We start from the raw sequence: 19,972 nt of genomic DNA, 5'->3' as shown, positions 1-19,972 counted from the left end.
CATGACTCGAGCAATTCTTATCGCTTCCAACGCGGATACTGAATCCGGTTTAGAAATTAACCATGATGGGACATACTCCACGGTGGACATGTCGTAATATATATCAATGTATTTCCAGCAAGCTACAACAAACTCACAGGAGAAGAAAGTGTGTAGAAGATCTTCAACACAATCATTGCACATAGAGCAGTGCGGTAGGAGCTGGACTCCTTTGCTACTTAATCTACTCTTCACCGGAATATTGTTCCTACAGAAACGCTAGAGAAATATTTTAACCTTATGAGGAAGATCCAACTTCCAGAGTTTACTCCAACCATTTGTCTGCAAGACAGAACCTGTGCCAACATGTCGGGCATGCCACATTTGATAGCCTGATTTAACAGAGTAATTACCATTTGTTGTCAGGGCCCATGCTAGGTGATCTACAGCTGGTATAGCCGGGATACCAGTTGATAATATCAGGTTCGCGTCATCAAGAGAGAAAGTAGTCATTACTTTATTGTCATCCCACATTCTACTGTTAGAATGAAACAGCTGAGCTACCGTTGAAATGCTGCCATTATAAATTTGAGACTGATCAACCTTGAAGTTCTCCTTACCAACCAACCAAGGATCCTTGAAACAGTTGATTAATTCCCCATCCCCTAGAATCCATCTATAGCCCTCCCTAAACTCATTCTTGGCCGTAATTATACCTTGCCAAATAAAGCTTGATCCCGGTCTTGCTACTGCCTGCAGAATATTAGAGTCTGAGAAATACTTAGCTTTATATACCCTTGAGACCAGAAATTGAGGGTTGTGAATGAAGATCCAAACATGTTTATCCATAAGTGCAATATTGTAACCATAAAGATTTCGAAAAGCTAGACCTCCCTGACATTTAGGCATACTGAGACCATCCCACGCCACCTAATTAATCCCTCTCCTGTCTGTAGACCCCGATTGCCACCAATATTTATTCATCATCACCTTCATTTCATTATACATAGACTTAGGCAATAGAAATGAAGACATGTAATATGACGGGACGGTCGTAGCCACATTTCTGATCAGAATAGACTTGCCCGCACGTAAAATTTTCTTTGTCATCCATCCTTGCAAACGCTTCCATAATCTATCTTTGATAAATCCAAACACCCATTTCTTCGAACAACCTACTAAAGATGGTAAGCCTAGATACATAGTATCCTGTAATGTGGCGGAAACCCCCAGGATGGAAGATATTTCATGCTGCTTCACTTGTTTGACCTGGGAACTGAAAAAAATCCCAGATTTTTGGTAACTGATGGATTGTCCCGACATACTAGCATACTCATTCAAGATAGCCTTCACAGCCCCTGTTTCAAAGGTGGTTGCTCGAAAGAAAAGGAATGAATTATCTGCAAATAGCAGATGAGAGATAACTGGAGCTGACTCGCAACTTTAACACAATGGATCACTTCCTCAGAAATAGCCTTTGAGAGAGCTAGTGACAGTCCCTCCACACAAAAAAGAAAGAGATAGGGAGAGATAGGATCTCTCTGTCTTATCCCTCGTGAAGATTTGATTGGACCAATAGTATCACCATTAAAACAGAAATCGTAAGCTACTATCGTTACGCACAACATCATCCAACTTATCCATTTAGAGCAAAATCCCATATCTTGCATCCTCTGCTTCAAATACACCCAATTCACTCTATCGTAAGCTTTTGAAATATCCAGCTTCAGGGCCACATCACCATCCCCTCTTAAATTTGATTTCTTCATGTGATGAATAATCTCAAAAGCATATTTTTGTTTTGACTTGAAAAATTTGTTTTCTTAACTTGTTGTTTATGTTCTAAAACACGAAAACTGAATTTACTGGCAGAGGTATTATGTCGGTTAATTATCAAAATATCATATTTTTAAGGAGATTTGTGTAATATATTTTAAATTAATATGTTACTTTACAGATGTATCCCTTTTGGTTTAATAATTAGAAAAATGTCTCAAGATTAAATTCTAACTCTTATATAACTCATATACATATAATTAATTTATATATTTATATATTTATTTACTTAAGTTGACTAAAATATCCCCAACATTTTAGAGATAAGTTAATAAACTAGAGATTAGTTTTAAGTGATCACGTAATATGACCCGCCAAAATTTTTTATGTTAGGTTTCTACTCCCGCCTTTACCCGCCAGTTATATTTTTTATTAGGTGTCTACACTCCCGCGTAATACACATCCCCCTACCTCCTCTAACTTACGTGTGTTCTAGGCGGTCTCCATGGTCATCTTACCCAAGAGCTACTTTTGACGTATTGTTAAGCGTTTGATCCTAACAAGTGGTAACAGATCAGGTCATGGGTTCAATTTCCACTGTCGCGCATATATATAAGATTTATGCCAAAGGCATCCTGTTCATTCATGGTCTCAGACGGGGACAGCCATTTCTCAAACGGGGACTTGGTAGTGCTGGCAGATGTTGGGGGATTGTTGGGGTGTCCAGCGTCTCTCTATATCGAAATATGGTGTTGTCTTTTTTACTGTAAAGGTTATAGTCGCGCCTTCTCCATAAATAGTTGTTCCAGCATCTCCCAATTATTACTTGAAGACTTGCAGGTTAACTCTTTGAGGTCACCTCGCATTATTGAAGACCGACGAGTCTCACCTCTCAAGGGGCCCTCAATTATCATATTTACATCATATCTACATGGAGGCCCATTGTCAAGCTCTTAAAAGGGTCGTATGGGTAGGATCACTATGGTTACCAGGTTATTAACAATCGCACGTACAACCACCACGAGGCCGCAACGCATGCTAAGATCCCTAGGATTCGCATGTGAGGTTGATAGGTGTCATCAATCATGAGGCCATGACGAATGCTAAGACCCAAGGGGTCACATGTGAGGTCTAAAGGTGCCCTCGTACCTCCTCATGAGAGGATCCCACCCGTTCTATGACTATATCGTGGCCTCATAGGCTCGAACCATGGTCAATATGGGCTTCTCACGAATGGTCTCCACGGTTATCGGGTCTAGAGGTAACTTGACGTCAAAAAATTATGTGTGGCTTGAACCACTATAATAGGGTACGTAGGCCTTTTATATAAGAAATTCCTAGTTTTTCTCCAAGGGAGAATACAAAAATTCTCTCAATGCCTCAAGGCACTCTACGAATTATCAAGCAAGGTCAGTCACAAACATCCATCAAAATTCATCCCGCGTTCTTCCCATTCTTCGTAAAAATAACTTTAAATTTATATATTTTGCTCTGTGATTCCAGAAACCACCAAAAATATTGTAATACGTAATATTCCATGTTACAATAAGTATTCCATTTTTGTTTTACATGATTAATTGGTCATTTCTTATTAACTTTATTTTTCTTCTTATTCATGGTATTTTTACTGAAAGATGTGTGGGATAAAGTTAGATCATGTTGTAGTGGATGTTGGATATGAAACAAAATATGGTAAAGATTTTTGGACAATCAAAAACTCATGAGGTCTCAACTGTGGAAAGAATGGTTACATTAGATCATAGTGGAACGTTGCTAGTACGAATACAGGAAGGTGTAGAATTGTAATGCAACCCTCATAAGAATTCAAACAAGTTTGTGATGAACACTATAGTTGTCTTGAGTTGGCCATATGTTGTTGTGTCAACGAATTTAGTAACCACTGATTTGATTGGGGATGATGTCCGGTTGAGTCAACCACCTACTGTGATGATCACAATATTTGCTACCCGCAAGAGTTTCTTGTTTGTGACATAAATGTCAACCAATGCCTATTGGTATATTAATAATCTTTTCCCTTAATCGTAGCTTTTTGTTTTTTTAAATTTTGTTCATTCATCCAGGATTGCTATTGCTAATATTACTAAAAATGTACATAATAAGAATAAGCATCGCCATGTTAATCATTAATGCACAATCTATCTCTTATAGGAGTATAGTTTTGCTTGATAATGGTATAGGGTAATGTCGGTTAGTTCGAGATCATTTGTTTTGAATATTGATTGTGCAACATCTGAATGATCTCGTATCACGCTTCATTCCCCCAACTATGAAATCTAAATGGAACACGATGCTTGAAGTATATGTTCTGTTCTTTGTTACCAACACAGAATACTAGAACAAGTCGAAAAATCAGAAGAACTAAGCAAGAGACAAACATTTAACTAAACAAAAAAAGCATTTAGTTTCAACAACAAAGTCTTCAGAAAAAAAAAGAATTAAGCATTCATTTTTTAGCAGTAAAGTCTTCAGTTATCACCACCAGTTGTTTGCGTCAAGTCTTCTCGGGATCATCATCTCCATCATTAGCTCTATCAGCAATTTCATCTTCAAGATAATCAGAAGCATCCTCGTAAGAAACTTCTGAACTTTCACCATCACTCCCATGATTTTTGTTGGGTAGTGTCAACCCAAGTACCAAATCGAGGAGATAATAAAAAGTTATCTAGTATATAGAGCAGCCAGTTCATTCCATTAGTAAGAGGCCTTTTGGGATATGCCCAATATAAATCCGTGCGGGCTCAGTCCAAAACGGATAATATCATACTATTATGGAGTTATGGCTTGCTCACGGCCCAACAAGTGGTAGCTAGACCCATGGTTCAGTTGGATCTCCGCGGGAGTATTGGGTTGCGATAATTCGATGTGGGTGGTTCACCTCAGTGTGAACGCGGTTGGGAAATCTATCGATTCCTTACAGTGTAATAAGATGTAGATAAATTAATCGTGGTAATTGAAAATTTTGTCTGTTCCTTGCGGTGTTACAAGATGTAGACAGATTAAGCGCGGGCAAGATCACAGAGTTTGTGGTTCTTAGTTTGAGGGGAAAGTTGTTGGGTAGTGTCGACCCAAGTACCAAATTGATGAGAATAAAGATAATTCTCTTGTATATAGAGCAACCAATTAACTCCATTAGTATGTGGCCTTTTCGGATTTGCCCAATAACATATCCGTGCGGGCTCGGCCCAAAGCGGACAATATCATACTAATGTGGAGTTAGGGATCACTCGCGGCCCAACAAGATATATAGAGCCCGTGGTTCAACTAGATCTTGGGGGAGTAATGGGTTACGGTATTTCGATATGGGTGGTTCCCCTTGGTGGGGATTGGAAAAATATGTCGGTTCCTTTCGGTGATGCAAGATATAGACATATTAATCGTCTCGACTGGGAAATCTACCGATTTCTCTCGGTAGTGCAAGAACACGGAATTTGTGGTTCTTGGTTTAAGGGAAGGATTTTTGGGTGGTGTCAACCCAAGTACCCCAACGATGAGAATAAATATAATTCTCTTGTATATAGAGCAGCCAATTAACTCCATTAGTATGAGGTCTTTTGGGATATTCCCAATATAAATTTGTATGGGTCGGGTCCAAAGCGGATAATATTATACTATTGTGAAGTTATGGCTTGATCGCGACCCAACAAGTGGTATCAGAGCCCATGGTTCAGTTGGATCTTGGGGGGAGTGACGGGATGCGGTAGTTTGATGTGGGGGTTCCCCTATATGGTGATTGGAGATCTATCAGGTACCTTGTGTCGAAAGTCTTCTTGATGATGTTCAAGCGGCAGGTTCTATGAGGTGAATCGTGGCAGTGCAAGATGTAGACAAATTTATCGTGGGGATAAGAACACAACTTATATGGTTCTTGGTTTGAGGTGGGGATTGTTGGGTAGTGTCAACCCAAGTACCACATCGAGGAGATAATAGAAAATTATCTGGTATATAGAGCAGCCAGTTCACTCCATTAGTATGAGGCCTTTTGGGATATGCTCAAAAACACATCTGTACGAGCTCAGACCGAAGCAGACAATATCATAATAATGTGGAGTTATGGCTCGCTCGCGGCCAACAAGTGGTATCAGAACCCATGGTTCAGTTGGATCTTGGGGGAGTAATGGGATGCGGTATTTCGATGTGGGTGGTTCCTCTTGGTGGCCATTGGGAAAATCTGTCGGTTCCTTGTGGTGAAGCATGATGTAGACATATTATTCACGGCGATTTAGAAATCTATCGGTTTCTTGCGGTGGTGCAAGATGTTGACAGATTAATCGCGAGAAAGATTATGGAATTTATGGTTCTTGGTTTAAGGGAGGATTATTGGGTAGTGTCAACCCAAGTATCACATCGATGAGAATAGAGATAATTCTCTTGTATATAGAGCAACCAATTAACTCTATTAGTATGAGGCCTTTTGATATGTGCCTAATAACAAATTCGTGCAGGCTCAACCTAGAGAGAACACTATCATACTAATGTGGAGTTATGACTCGCTCACAGGCCCACAATTTTCAACATCAAAAATTTTTAGCAGGACCTTAACTATCTCTTGTAGGTGAGTTAATTATATCAACCACGTTTTCAGCATTAACAATGTTATCTTCAAGATAATCACAAACATCATATTCTAAACTAACACCATCACTCACATGGGCGGGATAAAGGTTTTCAGGGCCCAGTGCGAAACTAACGTGCATTGGTTTTTTTAATAAGTCTATACCCTCTATTTGACTTGTTATCTTGACGAAGTAATCGAATCTTTCCAAGTAAACTTCTAGGTTGATATTCTTGTTGTTATCTAGTTCATCATTGATGAATTATGCAGCCATCATATATCTTGCCATGATGTTATTGTTGTCAGTTATCGGGAGTTGCATCCAAATCGTTGTCAAATTGCATGTTTTCAGAATAATACTGTATGTGTATATGCTTTTAGGCTCAATCTTTGTGACAAATTTCCAATCTTTATACTTGTTGCCTTACTTTTGTAGTCTTCGTGATGTTGTTGATTAATTGTACTCATTTTCGTCTCATATGAGTATGATATTCAAGATACTTTACTTGCTCGCCATGTTCATTAATCTCGCTTGAAGGAAGTTGTTGATATTCTGGAATCACATATTGAATGCGTGTAACTAATTCAAGATGAAGCACGCTTACACTTGAGGTCCGAACGATGTTTTTTCGCCAGGAAATGTCGATAACGACAACAGTGGTCAATAGTTGTCTAAGGATGATGATGATGATGCTGAGTAGCTTTTTCATTATCGTCAGTTCCATGACTTCTGTTTAATAGTATATGATGATGCAGAATCTTGATCAAACTTCAATCGTATATGTATATTTGTTTGTAAGTGTCGGCACAATGTTAAGTTGTTAAAAGGCCTTTCCCTCTTGAAATAAACTTAGTAATATGCCATTTTCGTAATATAACGACGAGGTTCATAAATGTCACTGAGTGTTGCCCCTTGAAGTTTTTGTAAGTGTGCCAACAAACAATGTCTTTCATGTGTAATTTTCATCATTTTACGTTGGTGGAATCACTGTAGTATGTCGTTAAAAGTCCTTTCCCTCTTGAAATGAACTTATTATTGTGAATCTTATATTGACGAACTTGGGATACTATGCCCATTGTCCGTCGTGTATATATTTAATTTGTAGAAATAAGGCAGACCCTTGTCATGTCATATGATGATGAGTCCTCTCAAAGTAATAGAGTCGGGATACTATGCCCCTCATCTGTTGTAGTATTCGTAATAATCATTTTACATGCATTATATTTTAAATATTCACATTCAGGCTCACAGTTTATAAATAAAAAAGACAACATTATCATGACAATTAAACTTATGCATGTTATTCATAATTTGCACATGTCATCATATAATAACCAAGGGCATATGTTCGAATCAAATAAACTACACGTAAAATATAGTTGGCATGTAGATGATAAAATATGTTCACATACATGGATAAATAGCTCGAAAAGAAAGCATTAAAAAGCAAATAAGTTGCATATTATTTGATGCATAGTTCAAGAAAGTTTTCAAGTTAAGAAATAATTAGAAAGTTACACCTGACTAGTCTTCAAGTGGATTGAAATTCAACTTCCATAAAGTCATTTTCCGTCTTTTATCCTAAGATAGTAAGCTTCTCGCTCATATATGTTGACAATCGCATGCTCTATGTGGTTATAAATTTTCTAGCACTTGTGTCGAGTGTATTCGGGAATTATTTTTTAGGATGAGGCCATCTTGTTGGAATTTCTAATTCGCACGTTATTGTTGTAACCCTTCGACACTTGTTGTAGGTACAAAGTTGCTAGTATTTTTGTCATGTCACGATATATATCGATTGTGTCCAAGTTATGGATGAGTTTCTTACTGTTGTCATCTTCTATCAATCGTTCATAGTATTAAGCTTGTTTAGTTTCCAAACATCTTTCCAAAAATGGTGTAGTTGATTTCTTTCTTAGCATACTTATTTTGTCTTTGTCGATAGGTTGGATTTTATTTGTTAAGTAATTTTTGAATTGTTGTATTCAAGCTGTCGTGTTAGTGTCATGTGTTATGATTTTCATAATTTATTCCAATGTGTCATCTCTCTTAATGGTTGGTTTAAATACATCTTTGATTGGGATGTTGGACGATTTAAGATGTCTAAATATTGCTCTCATTCTAGCATAGACTTCAACTTGTATGTCGGACTCACTTAGAACGTGTCGTCTATCAGATATTTGGAATTCAACTTGTAGAAGTTGAAAAGTTCCAAGTACGGTAGCATCTTCCTGTCATTTATTATTCATATTATTTAATATGATTCAGATTAAAATAAAGAATCACAATTGCATCGTGTCAATTTTCAACCCTCTTGAAGTTGTCAAGCCAATATTCAACACTTCGTACACAACCTTATCGTTCGTCGCCTTAAAATCACAACAAATAGAATATGTCCCCTTGTGGCAATTTTAGGAAAAGTCTCAATCATATCTCATTGATATTGTATCCGTCATGAATTACTTTCATAATTGTACCTTTCCCTTTGACTGGAATTTTTGAAGAATCACCGAACCAGAAAATTTGTGTGAAGCATGTAACTTTTTCTTCAACTTGTATCAAAAGACTTGGACTGAAATCAACCACAAAATCATCTAATTCTTGTGATTTTTTGTTGTTATGGCATGCTTTTATTTGTGTGAAAACTTCTTCATTTTGCACCATCAAATAGAAGTCTTTGTGCCTTTTTAGTACATCGCAAAATAGTTCACATTTATTTAACGACTTTGAAATGATTTTATTTCTTGAAGTTATTCTTCATGTGAATATTCAGACATCTTTGAATGATATTGGAAGTGTCAACACAAGAGCTTCAGTCAAGTGTTCATCGTGATCAACCGTCTTCCCAGAGTTCACACTAAAAGAAACAGGTCAAAAGACATCGGTTACAAACCGATGTTAAAAGTTTTTACAAGCGATGTCTTTGCATTTGTAGAGAAAGGTCCAGAGTTTTAGACATCGGTTATGGACCTATGTCTAAGATACCTGTAGACAACGGTTCTGGATAACTAACTGATGTCATTTTCTTATTATCTTACATTTTTACTCATGATCACCAGTTCAATATAGTAATATATTGCAGTTTATATCACTTTAAGCATGTGACACACAAGGGAAAAAATATAAAGACAACATTTTCTTAAATTAAAAAATTAAACGTTGTAAGTAGGCACCTTTGACATCATTTCTTTCTGTGAGTGATGTTAATAACTCTCTTAGACATAGGTTTTGTAGGCATGCTCAATATGTATCGTTGTTATTTAAGTAAGATCACATCAGTTATCTTATATTTACCTGATGTTAAACAGGTCAAAAGACATCAGTTAATTTCTAAAAAACTGATGTATATTTAGAATTTAAACATGCCATTTTATTAATTAACCGTTGTCTTTTATCATTACCAACATCAGTTTTTGTTTGTAAATTTTAAACCTGGTGTCATGTAATTGGTATATGAATATCGGTGTTTGTATAAAAATAAACCAAAACAATGACAACAATACCAAAAGACAATCTTTTAACATCTAACAGCACTAGTACGTACTACTTACATCCAAACATAGAACTAAAATGTACAAGTTAAAATCAATACTCGTACTTTCTAAAAAGTGCATTTGCAAGCAGTTAAATATACGAACACTTTGTAGCTCTGGTTGCTTGTAACCGACAACTTCATGATTTATACAATACAATATAAATTTAAACAGGTCCATGTAGGATACGTGGTGGAATAGGCCGTCTGTACCCTTAATAACATGGGCCCCCCACCATAGCCCTGGGAACAAGGCCCACAACATGCCCTATTTGGATACATAGGCATAAGTGGATAACCTTGAACATGTTCAGGAGCCTGCGGGACATTTGCTTCTTCAGTTGGTGGCTTGGGTTTTTCTGCTTCTTCGGGATTCTCAGGGGCTTTAGGTTTCTCTTCCTCTTTAGGTTTCTCAGCTTTCTTAGGCTTTTCGGGAGCATCATCTACAATCTGAATACTTTTAATATCCTTTCCACCTTTGCAGCAAATCTTGTCGCGGATCTTCTCAGGATTGCAGCACAAGACCTTGATGGTGACTTTGCTATTTTTTATATCATACACCTGGTCTCTAATTTTTATTTCCATAAAACCAATTAACACCATTTATATTCAAATATCTCAGCATAAATTCACGCAAATAAGACAACTAGAATGACAATTATTTAAAATCTATATTTTGTAAAATTTTGGGAAATTGCATGATATATGTGGGGTCTGGGTGTGAAAGGAGGATATAAGCACTATTGTCCTGATTCTAAATTTTAGATTACACGGGCCGGACAAGGCTTCCTTTACCACTTCTCTGTACCATGACTCTTATGCCTATATTTTCTTCTACCTCTAGACCATTAACATACATCAACTAACAACAGAACTGTTGCTTAAAAGCGTATGTGATTATCAACTAACTAGAATCTGTTGACGGAGGAATTTGGTATCAACAAAATTTGAGGTTCGTCGCCGGAATCAAGATCTATGATGGTGGTTCTTCGCCTGAAGTGAGCGGAGTATGGTGGTTGTTATAAATTGGGGGCTGAGATTGCTTAGGGTTGGTGGTGGCTCCTTATGGCTCTCGCTTCCCACCCCTCACAATTTGCCTACGTATCTCTATTTATAGGGAATCAAGCCCACGTAGTTCTTGGGGAATAAGAAATCTAATGGGCTTAGACTTCTTATTCCCAGGCCCGATCCAGAATCCATCTTCCGCTAGCTTTAGGAATGTCCAACTATGAGGCCCAACCGCGAAGGCCCAAGGCTCGTTTGTAATCGCAGGACTTCACGGATAATGCATCTCCCTGCGCAAGGATAACATTCCGCTACAGCTATCTCCCTTGAATTACGAACGCAGGTATAGCCACGGTTCACCCCAAATGCCAGACGCGTCCCTGTCCCCCGAATGAGGATAACCCACCAGATAGCAGGACAGGTGATCCCAAGCTCTTGGGTGCAAAGTGCAGGATGACTCCAAAGTTCTCCAACGAGGACACCCGTTGAATACAAGAACAGAGTTCCCGAAGCACACACCAAAGTTAACCCCGCATCCCCAACGAGGACACCCGTTGAATACAGGAGGAGGCCTTCAATCATCAGGCATACCCCTGGAGGCCTTCAAGCTTTTCACGGACGGACATCCCCCTCCTTGACCGTCTCAAGGAGGGAATTCTTCAAAGAGTACCTGTAACAAATATGTTAGTGAAAATAATCCTCCATTGCTCCTTCCACGCTTGTCTTGCTTTAAACTTACTCTTGATCATGCATTCTTCACACATAGGACGTGTCCTGAACGATTGGGCGCGTCCTGGCGCTACGAACTCCACATATTGCTATATCTTCCAAGTATCTCTATTTGCTTTATCTTAAATGAGAACAAGCTCAACCATCCCAAAGCGTGCATCTCCAGGAGGCAGGACGCGTCCTCCCCTTGTAAAATACACATATTCTCCTTGCATGACAACCTTATTACCTGTACAGCTCATCTCATTATTTTTACTTATCAGGGCGCGTCCTGCGCCTTGGGCGCGTCCTCCTCCTTTCAATATCTTCCTCCTCATCTCTTTACATGACAACCCAAAATACAGCCTACACAATCATGGATGCATCCTACATATACAGGGCGCGTCTTCGCTTCATACAATGTAGACCAAAACCTAATTATTCATCTTCTTGCCCCAATTCAATTCCAATTGACCCGTATTTGACCCGAGATGATCCAATACCAAATTTTGGCTATAACAACTACCCCCCGAATTCCATATGAAGTTGGAAACAAAATTGGAATTCTAATATCTACATCCAAGCAAAAATTTATGTCATCCTCCACTTGTATGAGTATGCGTCTTCTGCATCTTCCTCTATGAAGGCGCATTCTCAATTAAGGCTGCGTCTTCAGAATCTTATCCTCCTTATTGACCATGACGGTGCGCTCTCACTCTTTGCCGCGTTCATAATTGTCATTCACATTTCTTCCTGCCTTCACCTATGAATACCCCTTCTCTTTTTGATAACTTTAACCTTGGTTTGTCTAGACAGGTTTACCACTTATGTACCATATATCTAAGCTTACATGAGCTAACTCTGCGTAAGAAATAAGAGAATTTGTACAAAAGCGTGCACCTCACATACCTTGGAAAAGCACAATCCATTAACAAAGGTTTGAGGATTCTCTAACTTTTTCATCCCAATATTGGTCTCCCATGAGCACGCCTTAAACTGAAAGGGTCATCATATGAGGGCGCACTCTAAGGAAAGCGCGACCAGAATAAAACACTAGCTCTCTGATCTTCAAGTAATAAATAATCTTTGACGCAAGGAGGACGTGCCTTGTTGGTGATAGTGATCCTTCCACCGATGACATAATACCATTTTATATTTGATTTCCTGCTTCTTTCCAAATCATGACTCCAAACCGCTGATCTCATCTTTTCCACAAATAGCATGATTCATTTATTCAAATCAAAGTCAAAACTTTTACAATCTTCTTCAATCAACTATTTTTAGAGGGCGCGCCTTTAAAGAGGCGACGTCTTCCTCAAATAATTAATATCATTAGAGGGCGCGTCCTCTTTACGAGGAGCGTCTTGCTCGATGAGAGGAGCGTCCACGTCGACAAGGGTATCATTATTGGAGGGCGCGTCCTCTATGAGAGGAGCATCCACCTCCACAAGGGGAATCACCCTTGGAAGGCGCGTTTTCTCTAAGAGGAGCGTCTACTTCGATAAGCTAACATCCTTGGAGGGCGCGTCATCTCTAAGAGGAGCGGCTTATCTCGACAAGGTCTTCATCTTTGGAGGGCGCGTCCTCTCTAAGAGGAGCGGCTTATCTCGACAAGGTCTTTATCCTTGGAGGGCGCGTCCTCTGTCAGAGGCGCATCCTCCTCGACAAGGGTATTCATCCTTGGAGGGCGCGCCCTCTGTCAGAGACACATCCACCTCGACAAGGGAAATCATCCTTGGAGGGCGCGTCCTCTGTCAGAGACGTATCCACCTCGACAAGGGAAATCATTCTTTCAGGGAGCTACCTCTGTAAGAGGCGCGTCTACTTCGACAAGCTAACATCCTTGGAGGGCGCGTCCTCTCTAAGAGGAGCGGCTTATCTCGACAAGGTCTTCGTCCTAGGAGGGCGCGTCCTCTCTAAGAGGAGTGTCTTATCTCGACAAGGGTATTCATCCTTCTAGGGCGTGTCCTCTGTCAGAGACGCATCCACCTTGACAAGGGAAATCATCCATGGAGGGCGCATCCTCTGTCAGAGACGCATCCACCTCGACAAGGGAAATCATTCTTTGAGGGAGCTACCTCTGTAAGAGGCGCGTCTACCTCGACAAGCTAACATCCTTAGAGGGCGCGTCCTCTTTAAGAGGAGCAGCGTATCTCGACAAGGTCTTCGTCCTAGGAGGGCGCGTCCTCTCTAAGAGGAGCGTCTTATCTCGACAAGGGTATTCATCCTTGTAGGGCGTGTCCTCTGTCAGAGACGCATCCACCTTGACAAGGGAAATCATCCATGGAGGGCGCATCCTCTGTTAGAGACGCATCCACCTCGACAAGGGAAATCATTCTTTGAGGGAGCTACCTCTGTAAGAGGCGCGTCTACCTCGACAAGCTAACATCCTTGGAGGGCGCGTCCTCTTTAAGAGGAGCGGCGTATCTCGACAAGGTCTTCATCCTTGGAGGGCGCGTCCTCTCCAAGAGGAGCGTCTTATCTCGATAAGGTCTTCATCCTTGGAGGGCGCGTCCTCTCCAAGAGGTGTGTCTTATCTCGACAAGGTCTTCATCCTTGGAGGGTGCCTCCTCTCTAAGAGGAGCGTCTTATCTCGACAAGGGTATTCATCCTTGTAGGGCGCGTCCTCTGTCAGAGACGCATCCACCTCGACAAGGGAAATCATCTATGGAGGGAGCTACCTCTGTAAGAGGCGCGTCTACCTCGACAAGCTAATATCCTTGGAGGGCGCGTCCTCTGTAAGAGGAGCATCTACCTCGACAAGGGTCTTCTACAAAATCTCCATATAACAAAACTAAATCAAAGATCAGTATTTTTAGAAGGCTTTTATCTTCAACAAAGCTCAAGCGATGCAGAAACTATCTCTTGTTGAAACATCTCCCAACGAGGCATCTCACGAAGTGGCATCTGATAAACGGCATCTCCCTCTCAGAGATATTTTCTTGAAGTTGAGCGTTTCCTTAAACATGAGTATTTTTACGACCTTAAGCATCTCTCTTCTTTTTAGGAAAAGCCATGTACCTTACTCATGTGGCAATATGTAACACCACAGATCTAATGAGAGGTAACCTACCCCCCGAGCGTGCACCTTGTCAAAAGTACTTTGTAGCCTCATCTTCCTCATCTGAACTAATACAACTCCCACATTCCCTTTTTGCTAAAGACAACCAGATGACCTTGGTAGTCATATCGAAAGAAGAAGCCTTAACATATGAGCCAGATATGCTCAGGGCGCGTCCTGAAAACTCACTCAGATTATTGAGGATGTGAGGCCGCGTTCGCTGAAACTAAACTCTCGACATACTAGGAAGATCATTGTACTTCATTCGTTTCTTTATAAATCATGTATGTAATGCCGAGGAAGATCACATGGGTATTTCAATGAAGGCGCGCCATGAGAGAGATAGCCTTGGAGAGTTTACTTATAACTGTTGAGGATATAACATTATATCCTTAGATGGAGGAGCTCATTCATGTCCTGGGGCCTCATCTTGACAATCAAGGGGCGCGTCCTAGGATTCATGGTACCTCTAATCTGATAGATTCTTTTCTCTTGAAGTTCCAATATTAAGATTCTCCTTGTGGTCAATAAAGTTCACCTCACCATCAATATTTTTTTTTTCGAGGGCGCGCCTTAAAGAAAGGGCGCGTCTTGAAAGATGAGGAATTAGTTCCAGTCGAGCCATTCTTCAAGTAGTGACTATAACTCATCTGATTATCATGACATCTTCATTGAAAACTTTCATAGACTTTTTCTTCTGAGGGCGCGCCCTGGGAGGGCAATTCTCCACTGAATGTTTCACATGCAGAGGGCGCACCTTAATATATTGTGACGCCGCACTTGGTAATTCATGAGATTTTTTCCTGATAAGATTTCCTACCTACAATAAACACAATTAATATGGAGCTTGGAATGTTACCTGGAGGACGCGTCCTAGAGGGACGGACGTGTCCAGTCGGTGAATTTTCCTGGAATTTGCTGAAAGTCATCTAGGCCCCAAATTTTTTAATCAAGGCGCGTCCTAAGAGTTTTTGGGGATTTTCACCATGCCAAATCTCTTTCTCAATCCTCTTCCTGCACAATTCCCAAAAATAAGTAATGGAAAATACAACGAAACTAGTTGAGTGTTACCTTGAGGGATCTTGTTAAAGGCGATGACTAGCTCATGATAGTAATGCCTTCTTCTTGGAGTGTTCTCCTCCCGATCGTCCTCAGATTTGCGCCTGATTAAGTCTTCTGAACTGAATAGTGTTCTCAAATCTTCTAAATCAAATAGAATTGTTCAGTCTTCTCGTTGGAATAGGATTTTCCAATCTTCTAAATGGAATAGGATTCTCCAATCTTCTAATTAGAACATGATCCTCCTATCTTCTAGATAGAATAGAATTCTTCAATCTTCTAATTAGAATAGGATTTTTCAATCTTCTATACCAAATAGGTTTCTCCCAATCTTCTTAATGGAATGGGTTTCTTGCAATCTTCTAAGCCAAATAGGATTTTTAGGTAAAAATTCGTAGCTGCTGTTTTCCTCTGTTTCCGGGCTTCTCAACTTGGATTGTCCTATCCATATCATCTCTGAATTAAAGAGAATTCAATAAGCTTCGCGTAGGCTGTAAGATCGTTCAAATCTGACTTACGGAACTCGAGATACGGCCCAAACAGTGTAAGCAAATCGCTTAACCCACCAAATCCGAATTTTTCATCTAACTTTGCTCCTTTGTGGCCATGGTTGTAAACTTCAACCCTCATGGCTGGAAATCATCATCCATGGATCTCCCTCGTGGCCATGGATACTACATTCAAATCTCCTTCGACCCCCCTGGCCAAAAATATTTATTTTACAGATCTCCTTCGTGGCCGTTGTATGCAACTCCTCCGTGGCTATCCTTCAATTCTTGCGTCAAAGAACCTTCATCATGACGAGACATCTCTTCCTCCTGAGATTATGATCTTGATGAGCACCCCTCCTTCTAGCGCCAATTTGTTGACGGAGGAATTTGGTATCAACAAAATTTGAGGTTCGTCGCCGGAATCAAGATCTATGATGGTGGTTCTTCGCCTGAAGTGAGCGGAGTATGGTGGTTGTGATAAATTGGGGGCTGAGATTGCTTAGGGTTGGTGGTGGCTCCTTATGGCTCTCGCTTCCCACCCCTCACAATTTGCCTACGTATCCCTATTTATAGGGAATCAAGCCCACGTAGTTCTTGGGGAATAAGAAATCTAATGGGCTTAGACTTCTTATTCCCAGGCCCGATCCAGAATCCATCTTCCGCTAGTTTTAGGAATGTCCAACTATGAGGCCCAACCGCGAAGGCCCAAGGCTCGTTTGTAATCGCAGGACTTCACGGATAATGCATCTCCCTGTGCAAGGATAACATTCCGCTACAGCTATCTCCCTTGAATTACGAACGCAGGTATAGCCACGGTTCACCCCAAATGCCAGACACGTCCCTGTCCCCCGAATGAGGATAACCCACCAGATAGCAGGACAGGTGATCCCAAGCTCTTGGGTGCAAAGTGCAGGATGACTCCAAAGTTCTCTAACGAGGACACCCGTTGAATACAAGAACAGAGTTCTCAAAGCACACCCCCAACGAGGACACCCGTTGAATACAGGAGGAGGCCTTCAATCATCACACATACCCCTGGAGGCCTTCAAGCTTTTCACGGACGGACATCCCCCTCCTTGACCGTCTCAAGGAGGGAATTCTTCAAAGAGTACCTGCAACAAATATGTTAGTGAAAATAATCCTCCATTGCTCCTTCCACGCTTGTCTTGCTTTAAACTTACTCTTGATCATGCATTCTTCACACATAGTACGCGTCCTGAACGATTGGGCGTGTCCTGACCCTACGAACTCCACATATTGCTATATCTTCCAAGTATCTCTATTTGCTTTGTCTTGAATGAGAACAAGCTCAACCATCCCAAAGTGTGCATCTCCAGGAGGCAGGACACGTCCTCCCCTTGTAAAATACACATATTCTCCTTGCATGACAACCTTATTACCTGTACAGCTCATCTCATTATTTTCACTTATCAGGGCGCGTCATGCGCCTTGGGCGCGTCCTCCTCCTTTCAATATCTTCCTCCTCATCTCTTTACATGACAACCCAAAATACAGCCTACACAATCATGGATGCATCCTACATATACAGGGCGCGTCTTCGCTTCATACAATGTAGACCAAAACCTAATTATTCATCTTCTTGCCCCAATTCAATTTCAATTGACCCGTATTTGACCCGAGATGATCCAATACCAAATTTTGGCTATAACAGAATCCATTTGATAGAGGAGGTGGGTTAGTGGACAATTACATTAGGTAGTACAATTACATTACTTGGCTGACTTTTGAAAATCATAATACACATACTTATCCAGTTTATGCCAACTCCAATAAACTGTTGTTAACTTCTCCAAACAGAATCTCTTGTAATCTATTGCTAGAGGTCTCCTTGCATCTAACATCTCACGTAAGATAGTTTTCAGTTTCCCAGACAAATAACCTCAGTATAAATCACTTTAATCTAATATATGTTTAGATTCTATTCTCTCATAGAACACACTGTTTATCTAATGGATATTGTATCATAGGTACTATAATTTTCTAAACTTTAATTTGAAATAAGCATACCCGTAATACCACAGACAATCTCTATGAAGTGAGTTCCCACAACTTGCAACTCGGCTTGCAGCTGCATGGTTTGAAAAGCTGAGCTCTGAAAATTTTCCAAATGATAAACCCCATGCAGCCTCAGACATTAGTACTCTCCGGGTGGCTGGAGGAAATTTATTAATTCGAGGACATCGCAGGCATCTATGCCACATCCAGATCTTGCCTTCTCGTTCTCCCTGCAAGAGAAACTTCGGAAGCTTCTTCATGGAGATTGTAAGGCTGCATTGCCGATGTGTATAGCAATGCACATGTGCTTCTGAAGGCATTTGACATGAGCGGCATTGGTAATTCTGTTTTAAAGGTATAATATTCAATTTTAATCTTAAGTTGTACAAATAGGTAAAAAGGCTCAGAAAATAGTATTGTGTGTGTGTGAGAGAGAGAGAGAGTGAAAGAGTACTTGATCGAACAGATGGTCTCGCAAAAACCGCCCCAATGGCCGATCACAATTTCCATAGTACTTAATCCGAAAGAGTTGTGCACGCTCACAGACAGTTCCTTTCCACACACAACGTGTTGATAAAGACATCAGGATGCTTTGATTGTCCGAAGGTGAGGGAGGAAAGTCTTCTTTTAGAGGCTCTGCCTTATCCTGATGATTTTCTGATGAGGAGAATCTTAGATCACCTAAACTTTTTGTAGGTACTATAGTTCCATCACTACTACAAACATCAGCAACCTGCAATATTTTTTCTGATTTACCAAAGCAATTGGAAAGTATATCATCTTCTGCCACAATACCATTAGTGGTTAATGTTTTATTCTCTGTAGATTCTTCGATACCCGTTTTGTTAGAGGCATGATTAGTTGTGGGCATTTCTGAAGAGCTATGGTCCGGATGATAAGAGCAACCAGCAGAAGAAGAAACATCAATCGAGCTACCAGATTGTTCTGCATTTTGAGGTTAAAGAAACAGGAAGTGTTTTCAAGGTTATATATATATATAGCTCTATAAAGTCATGATAGAGATTAAAGATGAGATGGTCATGTTCAAAATTTTAGTTACAAAGAAAGAGGTATCCATTTCCAACACTGCATAATTTCATCAAGCACAATATGCTTAACAACTCAAAATAATTATAAAGACGTATAACTAATTGACACTTAATTATCGGTCTTTGTAATGGATTAAGTAATTCGGCCTTTAGACTTTAGGAATGTAACTCTTAGCGTCTCAATACCATTGACAGTTAAATATAACATGAATATGATAGAAAACTCCAGCCTATATCTAGAAAGTATATATCAGATACATAAGATAAATGATTAGCAAAGAAACATAGTAGGAAAGTTACGTGGTTCCACTGATGCCCTAGAAATTTATTTACTATAATTGTATTCATTGCATATGCCCAGTGAAAATTGTAAGCCCATATCCATCAGTATCCTATTTCCCTTGTAGAACAATTTCAAATTAGAAGCAGCACTGCTTTGTCAATATATCATATATGTTTAAAACTTCATGCTAGTTGATATTACCACAGTTAGCTCGACCATTCAATTTAAAACACTAATCATCACAGCAAAAAATAGAGCACCCATGTATATCCTCCATCGATAATTTTGTCGTGGTCTAACTCTGTTCTTAAAAACACTGTCATGTAAAGCATAGCCATTGCACTAAGATGAAAAAATTGACATAAGATGATTATTAATTATAATGATAGTAGACCAAGATTTAACATAAAACCTACACAAGATATCAAAGTGTATTGTG

The 19,972-nt window shown here is 40.0% G+C and overlaps 1 protein-coding gene across 1 annotated transcript; it reads right to left on the bottom strand.

Moving 5' to 3' along the window:
• Positions 1 to 258: 258 nt before the first annotated feature.
• LOC141679266 (uncharacterized) lies at positions 259 to 19,537 on the bottom strand. Its single transcript, XM_074485770.1, has 4 exons — positions 18,656 to 19,537; positions 18,214 to 18,545; positions 10,075 to 10,429; positions 259 to 732 (listed from the first exon to the last, which is right to left on the bottom strand). Exons 1-4 carry the CDS (start codon positions 19,070 to 19,072, stop codon positions 259 to 261), a joined length of 1,578 nt encoding a protein of 525 aa, XP_074341871.1. The 5' UTR covers positions 19,073 to 19,537.
• Between the last annotated feature and the right edge of the window lie 435 nt (positions 19,538 to 19,972).

The sequence above is a fragment of the Apium graveolens genome, chromosome 8 (assembly GCF_009905375.1).
Source record: "Apium graveolens cultivar Ventura chromosome 8, ASM990537v1, whole genome shotgun sequence".
Classification (NCBI taxonomy): domain Eukaryota; kingdom Viridiplantae; phylum Streptophyta; class Magnoliopsida; order Apiales; family Apiaceae; genus Apium; species Apium graveolens.
This window is presented reverse-complemented; position numbering and strand designations above follow the sequence as displayed.

Bases quoted from the DNA above. Each gene is read 5' to 3' on its own strand.
- LOC141679266 (XM_074485770.1), bottom strand. From the start codon at position 19,072: ATGCCCACAACTAATCATGCCTCTAACAAAACGGGTATCGAAGAATCT. The intron at 18,546-18,655 runs GTACTCTTTCAC...CCTTTAAAACAG, and splicing joins GAGACCATCTGTTCGATCAA to AATTACCAATGCCGCTCATG. The intron at 10,430-18,213 runs GTATGCTTATTT...AATAAAAATTAG, and splicing joins GATTGTCTGTGGTATTACGG to AGACCAGGTGTATGATATAA.